Source organism: Megalops cyprinoides, chromosome 17 (assembly GCF_013368585.1).
Source record: "Megalops cyprinoides isolate fMegCyp1 chromosome 17, fMegCyp1.pri, whole genome shotgun sequence".
Taxonomy (NCBI): domain Eukaryota; kingdom Metazoa; phylum Chordata; class Actinopteri; order Elopiformes; family Megalopidae; genus Megalops; species Megalops cyprinoides.
Window position 1 is genome coordinate 2,106,003 of NC_050599.1, and position 12,557 is coordinate 2,118,559.

The 12,557-nt window shown below is 47.7% G+C and overlaps 1 protein-coding gene across 1 annotated transcript in view; it reads left to right on the top strand.

Annotated features, from left to right (window-relative positions):
* Positions 1 to 10,320, top strand: part of LOC118791992 (serine/threonine-protein kinase D3-like) — a 49,378-nt gene extending 39,058 nt beyond the window's left edge. Inside the window, exons 10-19 of the mRNA XM_036549617.1 lie at positions 594 to 671; positions 3,191 to 3,467; positions 5,093 to 5,145; positions 5,738 to 5,810; positions 6,089 to 6,195; positions 6,649 to 6,810; positions 7,745 to 7,843; positions 8,103 to 8,370; positions 9,599 to 9,684; positions 9,785 to 10,320. Coding sequence (XP_036405510.1) covers positions 594 to 671; positions 3,191 to 3,467; positions 5,093 to 5,145; positions 5,738 to 5,810; positions 6,089 to 6,195; positions 6,649 to 6,810; positions 7,745 to 7,843; positions 8,103 to 8,370; positions 9,599 to 9,684; positions 9,785 to 9,958 — 1,377 coding nt within the window. The 3' untranslated portion in view covers positions 9,959 to 10,320. The remainder of the gene's footprint in view (positions 1 to 593; positions 672 to 3,190; positions 3,468 to 5,092; positions 5,146 to 5,737; positions 5,811 to 6,088; positions 6,196 to 6,648; positions 6,811 to 7,744; positions 7,844 to 8,102; positions 8,371 to 9,598; positions 9,685 to 9,784) is intronic.
* Positions 10,321 to 12,557: the final 2,237 nt, after the last annotated feature.

Below are 12,557 nucleotides of genomic sequence, written 5' to 3' on the forward strand. Positions count from 1 at the left end.
GAGGGACAGGAAGTGGACAGCCTGTCCGCTGATTTAATTCGGTGAATTTCACCCCCCGAAGAGGAGACTTGGTGTCAGAAACCCCCGAAAACACACCGGATGTGTGCAGTAAAGGCTTGGCGATGCAGCTCAGGGAGCATACTGAGAGTCTGGTGATGTCAGTGGGATTCAGTCTCTATGCGGTGCTTGTGTGCCAGGCACATGTGATTGTTCTAAAGGCAAGTGTCATTGTTCTAAAATGGCAAAGCACATACATATAAATACCCAGAAATTAGAAGTGAAAAAGTTTGCCTTTGCTTTCTTGTATTTATCTTTTAATCTGAAATCCAAATTGCTTGCGAAATCAGCAACAATCACAGGATGTGTTGCCCTGAAAAACTCTTAGACAGGGGAACAAGGCTAAAAGGTTAAAATGTAGGCCTATATAAGCTGTGGTTTCCTCACACGTCAGAAAATAAAAATGTTAAATGTCTTGAGCACGGCTACTTTGAGTGTATCGTGCCCTGTAAAGTCAGGGCTCTTCCGGGCCCCCCAGTGAGCTCGGGACTGGTTTGACTCGGTGGAGTGACTGGCTGTGTGTGTCTCATTTCCAGAGGAAGAGGCATTACTGGAGGCTGGACAGCAAGTGTCTGACCCTGTTTCAGAATGACACAGGAGCCAAGTACTACAAGGTAAGATCCCGGCCGGCCTGTCTGTCAGGATCTGCTCAACCCTGCATCAGCAAAACCAGCAACATCCTTAACCTTTTCTCCTCAGAAGAGCAAGGAGTGTGTGTGATAGATTCACTCCCACTCTCGCTGTGTTTATGTCTACACAAACATTAGCTTGTCAGGTTTTTTAGTGCAGTTGTCTGGGTGATTTTTGTTTGTAATTGGTGGAGTAGGAGAAAAGGTCATTCAAATGGGCCGCCCACTCGATGTTTCAGGAGCTTGATGACTAAAGATTAAGGTAAGTTTGGTTTTTACGGCTATAAAAGCAGAGGGGGTTTAAAAAGCAGCGCGGTCAGTGATACAAAATTAAAAAATCCCCTGAGGAGGTTTGGTTTTACTCTTGGTTTCGGTTTTGTGAATGAAAGAGCCGTCTGAGCTGCGCGGCCTTTTTGTCAGCCCGGAGGCCTTGTTTCTCTCTGGAGGGCAGTTTGTCAGAGGAAACTCCAGGCTGTGGAGCCGTGCTGGACGTGCCTGACACCTCGGTTTACACTTCTGTGAGCAGTCATGAATCGCACATCCTGTGAAAACCTTACGTTAAAACACGTTATAGTGTTGCAAAATAACATGGTCAGAGCTTGGCTGTGGTTCGGTCAGTTGAAAATTGTTTGGTTGCTGTGTTCTTTTTACATCACTTTGATGGCATGCAACATTTACAATATTTCACCTCTGAAACAACATTTGACTAGATCTGTGATGTTCATTTAGCCGGAATTTGGATGTCATTTTTTGTTCATATAGGCCTGGGTATTCCTTCATGGTCAGTAAGCCAGTGTGTGTCTTTGCTTAGGACAACGTGCTCATTCCTGTAGGCCAGCATTTTAATTCATGTTGGCCAGTATGTTCATTCGTATAGGCCAGTGTGCTGCCAGTTAGATTCATTACAAATGAATCCTTCGCCCATCAGAACACCTAGTGTTGACTCACCATTATATTATAAAGTAGTATTTTGACTATTGTAATGCTGTCGCTATCAATAATATTACTAGTGGTTGTATTGTGAAATTTGTTTTTCAAGACTACCATTGAAGTGTAGTGAAGCATCGTAATAACAAGATTGTCCTTGTGCTTGCTGGTGACAGCATTAGGCTGTGAAACCAAATGCCCCCCCCCCCCCCCCCCCCCCCCCCCCCCCCCCCGCCTCTGTGGGTGGTCTGTTCCGTAGCAGCAGGACTGATGTATTGTGACATCACAGCTCCTTTGATTCAGTGAGGAAATAAAAGCGTTAAGTCTCCCTGGGTTTGGGCAGTTTGAGCTCACTGCAGGTGTTCTCTGAGACTCAGATCCCTGAGCCATTGGGCTGTATTTCTGGCCTTTTTTTATATGCATTTTTTACTATTGACTTGCTTGTGTGTTGGTCAGAGACAACGGGAAGCTAATTGAAGGTTTAGCCATCTGTAAATTTGTTGACTGTTATATTTGCTTACTGCTGCAGTTCTCATAATGTGGGCGCGGCTGTTTCATTTTGACTGACCAGATTTCTGTTTATTTTCTGACTTTCAATCCTTTTGTATGAATTTGGATAATTTCTTTAGAGCGGAGACTTATTCATGAAGCCATCAGGTTGCTGTTCTTTTTCAGGAAAGTTTAAAGTAATTAACACTGACAAACTGCACCTTCTCTGCACAGTATCCGCTTCCAAACAGGCACTCAGTGAATGTCATTTGGCAGCAGAAATGTTTGAAAAATAAAGAACTGTCCCAAAATGAAGTAGGGCCAGTGGGTGTGGTGAGTTCCCCATTTTCCCCCCACACCCAGAGCAAAGTGGGTTTTCCTTTTTTTCCTTTCTTTTCATCATCTCTCTGTGCAGTAGCTGCACGTGCTACTGCTGCCCGTGCATTTGGAAGCCGTTCAGAGTGCGGTCCAGTGCTCTGAAGCACGCGGCTCCTGGTAGTTGTGGTTTCATGCTGACTGTGTGACAGGGGGCCGGGGGGGTGGGGGGCTTCTCAGCAGCGTCTCCGGCGTGGACACGCCCCTCCTGCCCCGAAGCCCCCAGGACGAGTCTGCCTGTCTGGCTGGCCCCCCGCCCGACTCGTGCCCAGATCAGAGTCTCGCATCCTGGCTTTTAATCATCGGTTGCTTCGGTCGCTGGAGCTCTCGGTCACGTGGAGCCGGGGGTTAACCACAAGCCCTTCCTCTGATACTGCCGGTGGAGAGCTCACTGCCTGACTGCGTGCCTATTGGTTAGACAGGACGCCGTTTCCTTTTAGCACTTTTTTTTTTGCATGAGATGGGTGTGTTTTCACTGAGCAGCTGTAGGCAGGGCGAAACTCCAAAGGCAGATTCAAAAGCCGCGCACCTCGTCTCTTAGCTCAGAACCTTCAGTGAAGGCGGAGAGGTGCGCGGGGGTCCTGCAGAGAGAGAGTGAGGGCGGAGAGGTGCGCGGGGGTCCCGCAGAGAGAGAGCGGCGGGGGGGAGAGCGTGCGGCAGGGGAAAGCGTGCGGAGCTGTGTCTCTGAAACGACCCCTGTGTGACCCCCGCAGGAGATCCCGCTGTCGGAGATCCTGCAGGTGGAGGCTGCCCGGGACTTCAGCAGTCTGGCCCTCGGCGGAAACCCGCACTGCTTCGAGATCATCACCGACACCATGGTCTACTACGTGGGCGAGAACAACGGGGGCAACCTGCCGAACCCGGTGCTGGCCGCCTCGGGGGTGGGCCTGGAGGTGGCGCAGGGCTGGGAGAAGGCCATCCGGCAGGCGCTGATGCCCGTCACCCCCCAGCCCAGCGTCTGCTCCGCCGCGGGGCAGGGCAAGGACCACAGTGAGTACCCCACTCCTCGGAGCTCAGGGAGGCTGGGAATGTTTTCGCTCTTCACTGTCCTCTCCACCTCTCTCCCGTCTCCCCCGTGTTTTTCTGTGGGGAAGAGGGGATTCATAAAGTCCTACAAATTCATGAGAAAGAAGTGTAGAGTTACAAGTGCCTGTCTGTGCATTTGGCTGACAGGGCCAGGATATTTGAGATTTTGTGTATAATAGCCAGCACTTTTTTTAATGAAAAAACAAGGGCTGCAGACCCTGAGGGAAGGATAGCAGGGAGGAGGAGAGGAAGGAGTGAATGAAGGAAGAAGGAGTGAATGAGTGTTCCTTTGGTAGGATCGCCTTCCTGTTAGTTTAAGCCAAACGAAGGCAGAGAAAACAGTGTAGCTACTGATACAGTGTGTAGAGGAAGCCCTGGTACAGGCCCTTCCTGTGCCACATGACTGATATTTCCCACTGATCCGACACTGTCATACACCTGGGAAATGAAAGTGCGGCCGATTGAAGCCGATTTGCTGCCTATTTTTATTTGCCTGTTTTTGCTTAGCCACAGTTGCCGCTAAAATGATAACAGCTCATCGGGGAAATTGTGAAGGAGAGCAGGGTGGATTAAAGTCATTATTTTTGTCTCCTGGTCCTCGGTGGTAATATAAACACACGCTCACGGTTCAGTGCACATCACAAACGCAGCTTTTAATTTGTGTAAATAAAGCCGTATTAAAACAAGCGGAGAGGGAAGTACAGGGAGATTGGGAGTGGGGTAAGCCCTTCAGCCGCAGGTCTTCTGGATGCAATTTTCCCCCCTGCCCCTCCCCAATGTGAGAGGGGCCAAACGAGTCCCACCTCTGCGTGTCGGAAACGCTTTGAACCCGGCAGCGTGGTACCCCTCGCCCCACCCCCCTCGCCCCGCCCCATGAGGCGAGTTTCTGAGCTCCCTCTTGTCCTCAGGACCACGTCTCCTTTATGGGTACAGAGCCCGTTTTCTCCACACTGTCCTGTAAAGTGTGCTGAATTTCCATTTCATGGCTGTCCTCATACAGCAAGGCCTTCATGCTTGCAGCATGAGGTACGGTTCTGGGGAGACACAAAGCTGGAGTGTAGCAGAGTGGGTGGCAGTGTGGCAAAGTGGTGAGGAGTAGGGCTCAAAACTGAAGGGTTGCAGGTTTGATTCCCTAGTGGAGCCCTGCTGTTGTACCTTTGGGTATTTAACCCAGAAATGCCTCCCAAAATATTGATCTGTATAAAAAGAAAACATGTAAATACCTTTATCCTGTGTCAGTGGCTCTGGAGAAGAGTGTGTGCTAAATTACAGTAATTCAATGTAATGGATGTAACTGTTAGTCCATCAATCTTTTTTGGTTAGCATTTTTATGATTCAAATTAGTCTGCATATTTGTGGGACAAATTTGAACTGCTTTTTTGTACTTGCACTAAAGCCTGCTTATGTACTTCAGTACGTGGTTCTCTTAATGGCTGTAGCTGTAGTTGGCCTTGCAGGTTGCCGGCATAGGGTTTATGGATATTAAATATCATCTTTGTGAGGTGTACAGGAGGTTGTGTGAGGTTAATACATTAGCGCTCCCCTTACAGGAACCCTGAACATGTGTTTTTCTTTGTTCTGTCCAACAGAAGAGCTGTCCATCAGCATATCTGTGTCCAACTCGCAGGTGAAGGAGAACGTGGTGAGTGAGGCCTCTTTCAGTGTCAGGCCTGGTCTCCAGGCTTTCAGTGTCTCTCCTCTTTCACCCTCGGTGTCAGGCCTGGTCTCCAGGCTTTCAGTGTCTCCTCTAATCAGATTTGCCTGGGAGTGAGTCTGTCCCTCCTGCTTTATCATCCTCTCATATCAGCTCCCCCGTGATTGACACAGCCAGGATTTGTCCTGGAGTCTGAAGAGGAGAAACCTCTAGCCACTGGGGTTAAGGGAAAATGAGTTTTAATGTCAGTCTGGGATGAAAGGACATTACACTGGTGTCCGAACACAATGGTGGTGGACTTGTAGTAGAGGCAGCGTTGTGATAACACATTGTTCATTTTATTGCTTTAATTACTGGAGCTGCCTATTTGCCTGGCTTTGGCGGTGATGTCGGTTCTTTGTCAAAGCCAACATTCACAGATGGTTTTCTGTAAAAAATGGATAACCCTCCCTGTCCTTGTAGGCTGTAGTTTCAGTAGATATGGGTGAGAATAGTTGTTTTCTGGTATTAACAGCTCAGTTGCCTGTTTAAACCGTTACCTTTCTTTCTTGCTAAATATACCTTTGTGTCCTGCCCTCAGGACATCAGCTCAGTGTACCAGATCTTTGCTGATGAGGTCCTGGGTTCAGGGCAGTTTGGAATTGTGTACGGAGGTAAGTTTAAACGTGACGCTCATGCTGCCTTGCCTGTAGAGCTCATGCTGAGATTTGCTTTACGTGACGCTGTAGTGTGTTTAGTTGGACCAGATGAGCTGCTTGTTTTCATCTTCAGTTTTTGTGTGGGTACTCTGGGTAGTCAGTCTGTTTCTTTGGCACTGACCCTGTTGAATACACACTGATGGGAGACATTTCAGTGAAGAGCAGGAAAAGCTGACTAATGTTCACCTGAACAAACCATTCAACCTGTCGTACTGCTTCTTGTACTTTTGAAGGGAAACACAGGAAAACAGGAAGAGATGTGGCCATCAAGGTGATTGATAAGATGAGGTTCCCAACCAAACAGGAGAGCCAGCTGAGAAACGAAGTGGCCATTCTCCAGGTACGGGCCACCTGTGTACACTTCTGCACACCTGACAGGGATATCAGACCATGGTGTACACCTCTACACACCTGGCTGAGATATCAGGCCACTGTGTACACATCTACACTTGGGACATTGGGGTGGGTGGTGGTCTTTTCATGGGGAAACCTCTCATTAATCATTGAGTAAATGTGTTTTTTGTCTTTGATCTAATTAAAAAGCAGCTATGGATACAAGGTCTGTAAATCAGCATTAATGTGTGGCTAGTGAATAGTACAGTATTGCTCATTGTATGGGGAGATAATTCTGCTTAGTGTAGTTTGTCAAACCTGCTGTAGAGGCCATTAGTAACCCCCCCCCATCCTCCCCCCCCCCCCCCCCCCCCCCCCCCGTGAAAGTGTGGAAGGAACTGCAGGAGGATATGTGTCCTTTACCGCCAGCTGGACATTGGAGGTCTTCCTGTCTTAACAGAACCTACACCACCCTGGGATTGTCAACCTGGAATGCATGTTTGAGACACCTGAACGGGTCTTCGTCGTCATGGAGAAGCTCCACGGGGACATGCTGGAGATGATCCTGTCCAGTGAGAAGAGCAAGCTGCCAGAACGCCTGACCAAGTTCCTGGTTACACAGGTCAGTGTGTGTGTGTGTGTGTGTGTGTGTGTGTGTGTGGGTGTGCGCGTGCGTGCGTGCGTGTGTGTGTGTGTGTGTGTGTGCGTGTGTGTGTGTGTGGGTGTGCGCGTGCGTGCGTGCGTGTGTGTGTGTGTGTGTGTGTGTGCGTGTGTGTGTGCGTGTGTGTGCGTGCGTGCGTGCGTGTGTGCGTGTGCGCGCGCATGTTTATGCACATGGGTGTGCAAGTTTGTGCTTGGAAGTACATGCACATGTGTATGGGTATGCATTTCTTTGTGTGTGCTTGAGGTTTCTGTGTGAGTGTCTGTGTCTCCGTGTGTTGATGAATTAGACATGACTAAGTCTTGCCTGAGAGCTCTATTTATTTTCATGGTCAGAGGACTGTTTATGAGTCTCTGGATTGTATCAAAGCTGGGACCTGCTTGTTCACTGGCAGTGACAGGCCAGATTTGGTGTGGCAGTGTGGCTGGGTGATCTAAAGAAAGAAAGCTCGCCGAGGCACACAGACGCATGCCTCGGGGCTGGATCTGCGGGCTGGTGAGCAGCTCCTGTGTCAGGGCGATGTGTTACAGAATTGCAGCGACAGGAAGACTGGGACCCCCTAAACCACAGGCTCAACTCTGAAGCACTTACTGTACCACTCACCTGTAGCAATGACAGTGGAGTATGGAGAACAGTATTTTATATTGTAGTATAACAACTATTTTTATACAAATTGTACATGCTGTGAGTGTGAGAAAATGCATTCTAACGTGTAGCCAAACGCGCTGTGATGAGACGGTGTGTGTAATTTTGTTTGTGTGTGCCAGAGTGTTTTGTAGTTCTGTGAGATCCATCCATTATAACCACACAGTCTCGTGTTTCTGATATGTGGCTTTAGGCAGTGATGTCACAGTGATGTCATTGTGATGTCACACGGTCTGTTCTCCCTGTGCAGATCCTGGTGGCTCTCAGGCACCTGCATTTTAAGAACATCGTACACTGTGACCTGAAACCTGAGAACGTGCTGCTGGCTTCTGCTGAGCCCTTCCCTCAGGTGAGAGCCGGGCTGACCCAGGCCGAACCGAGCCGAGCTGAGCCGAACCAGGCCGTACCAGGCCAGGCTAGTGTTCCTCCTGTCTGCATGGTCTCATTGCAGATGACTTCATTGAAGGTTTTAATTTGACAGAAAGACAAATCGGTTGTGATATCATCTCCCTCATGGACAGATGTCTTTTTCTGTGTCGCAGTATTAATATCCATAAAGTATGACTGTTTTGTAATGCTCTTTTCCCTGTGCATGTGTGTACCTGCAGGTGAAGCTGTGTGATTTCGGCTTCGCCCGCATCATTGGGGAGAAGTCGTTTCGCCGCTCGGTGGTGGGCACGCCGGCGTACCTGGCCCCCGAGGTCCTGCGCAGTAAGGGCTACAACCGCTCGCTGGACATGTGGTCCGTCGGCGTCATCGTCTACGTCAGCCTGAGCGGCACCTTCCCCTTCAACGAGGACGAGGACATCAACGATCAGATCCAGAACGCCGCCTTCATGTACCCACCCACCCCCTGGAGGGAGATCTCGGCAGAAGGTGTGTGTGCGTGTACACGTATGTGCTGCTCCGTGTGTTTGTGTGTGTGTGTGAGTGAGTGAGAGCAATACATTTCAGTTTTGATGTGTCATATTAATTGAGATAGAGTTTATTTGGCAGTGTAGCATAGTGGTTAAGGAGCAGGACTCGTAACCGAAAGGTTGCCAGTTCGATTCCCCACTGGGGCACTGCTGCTGTACCCTTGGGAAAGGTACTTAACCAAAAATTGCCTCAGTAAATATCCAGCTGTATAAATGGATAACATGTAAAAATTGTAACCTGTGTAAGTTTCTCTGCTAAACAACAATAATGTGATGCAATTTGGTGCAGTAAGACACTGTAAGTAACAGCGGCTTTGCTGATGCTCTTGTCTAGACAGACCACACACCACACATCTGTCTGCTGTACTGCATATTACACATTTTTTGCCTCCAGTTTTGCCTGCATGGGAAAGCCTCTGTCGGCACCACTGGAATTTCCATGCAGAACCTTTTTATCCCGGAGTTTATGCTTCTGAGGACAGTGAAAAGTGAGCAGTAATAATTGATTTTTACAGAGCTCTAAAGTGGTATTAGGTGTTTATAAGAATACGCCATAAATTACACAGGTCATAAAAGTAAAGTACGTATAGTCTCAGTCCAGATGGTTTACGAGTTGTGGTACTAAAGGTGCAGGCACTGTGTGATGTGGCTGTATTCTGGAGTGACCCTCAGTATGGTGAAGGAGGCCACTGTGGAGTTAACATCAGTGCGCGTCTCAGAACGAGACTCTGCTTTGCAGCGGGCCAGTCGACAGACCACCTACGCGTCTGCGTGCTGAGATCACCGCGGTTTCAGGCCGGTGGTCCTGACCTTCAGCATGTGGTTTCTGTGAATCACTCCCTCAGCCGGCCCCCACCCCCCAACCACACCTCCTCGTGCTGAAAGTTCCCCACACGTTTGGACACGTTATTTTCAACCTTCAGTTCTGTAAATGCAAATCTGCACTTACTTTTGCACTTACTTTTTTCTTTTCTTTTTTCTTTTTTTTCTTTCTTATCTCTTTTTTTTTCTTTTCACACCAGTGGTGTTGTAGTAGTGCTTAGGTTACTGGCGATCTCCTGGCTGTTTTTGCGCAGAATTATTCAGCAGCTGCTGCTCGTCCGGGTGGCAGGCATGGTGTCAGTGGCCCTAGGCTGGCGGAGCTGCTGTTCCCGGTGTAACCCTGTCCCCTGCTCTCTGTCCCACAGCGACAGACCTGATAAACAACCTGCTTCAGGTGAAGATGAGGAAGCGCTACAGTGTGGATAAGTCCCTCAGTCACCCCTGGCTGCAGGTGAGGCCCAGCGAGGCAGACTGAGGCAGACACATGCAGGTGATACCGCCGCGTCTGAGTGAGCAAACAGCCCATTCTCCCGCTTCTCTCCCCCCCACAGGACTACCAAACGTGGCTGGACCTGCGGGAGTTTGAGACCAGGAGAGGGGAGCGCTACATCACTCACGAGAGCGACGACGCCCGCTGGGAGGAGTATGCCGACGAGCACAACCTGGTCTACCCCAAGCACTTCATCATGTCGCCCAACCTAGACGACATGGAGGAGGACCCCTAGAGGCCAGGGGAACTCCCTGCGCGCGTCAGCGGAGGAGTTAGCAGGCAGGGCGGCCTGTCTGACAGAGACCTGGGGAGACGCTCCAGCCCCTGGACCCGAGGCGGGCCTAAGGGCCTAAAAGCGCTCACTGTGGCGTGGGGGCGGAGCATGGGCACTGTGCAGACGCCCGAGCGGACACAGCACCGCTGGGACAAACACGAGGAGCCCAGCGGGGGAGACTTTTCTTTTTCAGGATATTTTATTTTATTTTATTAAACATTCCAGAGATCTGGCAATGCTCTTTCTCAGCTCTCTAAAATGAAAAATCTGCCTTTTCTACAAGCCATAAGATACAGGTCTTCTGACCCTGATTTCTCGGTTGATACCCGATTTCCTGTGTGTTAGGGAGTGCTTGGTAACAGTAGGCTAAAAGCAATGTACAGTCCTTAAGCCCAGGACAGGCTTATAAGCTGGGACCAAACTAAAGAGGTTCTTACCATTTCCATAGCATATTTTTCTAAGTGACCAAGATAAAAATGTTTAACATTTTACAACTATATTGATTAACTTAGCGTATCCTAAGAGTGCTATTTTAGAGTCAGTTCTTTTCAGTAACATGGTGTTAAACTGGAACACATACGACAGTTATGCTAATGCCTTGAAGTTTATTTGAAGTTTTTATTTGAAGTTTATATGTTTTGATTCTGGGTTAGAACGTTTTTGCACTGTAGGTCAACTACCCTTGTCTCTTACTGACCCCCTGCTTTGAAGAAGAGTTGGACATCAACAGCTGCTACACTTAGTTCTGGTTCTCTCCGAAAATATGACCACCAAAGTGAAACGAGGAAAAAGGGATTGTTGGTGTGACTTGCGTCTGAGAATTCAAACCATGCTTTATTTATTCAGAAATCGTAATCTCTGTGGTGAATGAGCTGTCAACACAATAGGTTTTGTTCTTAGTGGACCAGAAAGATTAGTTAGAATTATGTTAGAAAATTTGTTATGAAACATGTTTTTAGAACAAGAAAATGATGAATTGCTTTTCAGAAATCGTTGAAGAATGTTTTTGTCTTGCATCTAAAGGTCAAGGAGAAATGATTAAGAATGATAAAGCTGATGACCAAATCTGTTTGAAAGTATATTATCAGTAATTGTGATGTGACCATGTTATGCATTTGTGTTTTTGATCCTTTTTATTTTATTTTATTTTATTTTATTTTATTTTTAATTCTGTGTAATCTTTTGTACCACTGACATTCCTGGTGTTTTGTGAAAGACTGGATTGATGAAGGACTGTACACATCTCAGCTGAGCGGCTAAGCTATCAGTTCCTCTCAGAAAGCTACAAGGTCAGGCCTTACTGCGGATTTACCCTGGTACCACATGACCATGGCCCATAATGCAACAGGACAGAGGATGGAGACACTGACTGCAGTCACCTCATCTCTAACGCTGAACTGATTGTGTCCAGAGCTCATGAAGGAGGATATGGGCATGAAAAGCACAGTGTAAGAAACTGAGTGTTTCTCTCATTATTATTTCTACTTAAGGACTTGGGGCCAGAAGGAGAAGCAAAATATTTTGGTTCAGATACAAGCAGCTCAGAGTGTCTGTTCATTCCACCATGCTCTCTCTGTACTGTTTCACATGTGTGCAATTTTCTGTTACCAGCTGGCCGAAGGTATGACAGTGTTGTAGATATCACATGATCCACGACTGGAGTATATTTTTGGGAGTGTGATATCTCTCTAGACATTTCGTTATAGCCTTGTTTGTCTTCTGTGCGGTGTTTGTGTGTGTGTGTGCAGGTGCGTGTGTGTGTGAATACACGCTTGTGCATGTACGTGTGCATGCAGATGTGTTTTCAGCAGATAAAATTTTTCCAAAGTGCAATTACAAATTAAGGCTACATAGCCTTTTAGCCTGTAGCCTACTCTTTTTTCACATCTTTCATTATGAAAGTAAAACAGCCTTTAACAGTACATTTTGGACATTCTTGTTTTGGCCTGAATAAAAAATTCAGAAGAGACATATAGCCTGCTGTTGGAGTGGCAGAAACATTTTCCGTTTGGAGCCTGCAGGTCATTCAGATGCAATACTGTTATTTCTCATTATCTCCGAGCTGTGATGGCCTGTACCACAGTGCAACCAAAACTGTGAAAATACAAAATGGATAAGGCCTCTGCCCTTTCAGCGTTACGTCCTACCAGATACACATTTTTACAGCAAATTTTGTTCAAATAAAAGAAAGTATGTTTGGATTGGTAGTTAAAATTTCCATGCCATTGCACACCTGTCAGGGACAGTCTGTTGGAAACAATCTAAATCTTGCAGTAGGGGGAATACAGAAAACATTGCCTGTCTGTATTATGGTGTGTAGTATGTACCTGCAGAAAAGACCCCTGTGTTCAGACTGGATGTGCTTTACAAACTGCTGTGCAGTTAAAGGAGGTGCATTTCCTGTTGTCTGGCCTGTCATTAATGAGCAGAGAAATAGAAGTATAAAGGTGTTCTAAGCACAGAAACACCTTTGATGAAGAATTGCCTTTGGCGGGGGAGGGGGGGGGGTGGTGGCTGTACCACTGTCAGGATCATACGTAGCTGAAGGTGTGTGTACGTG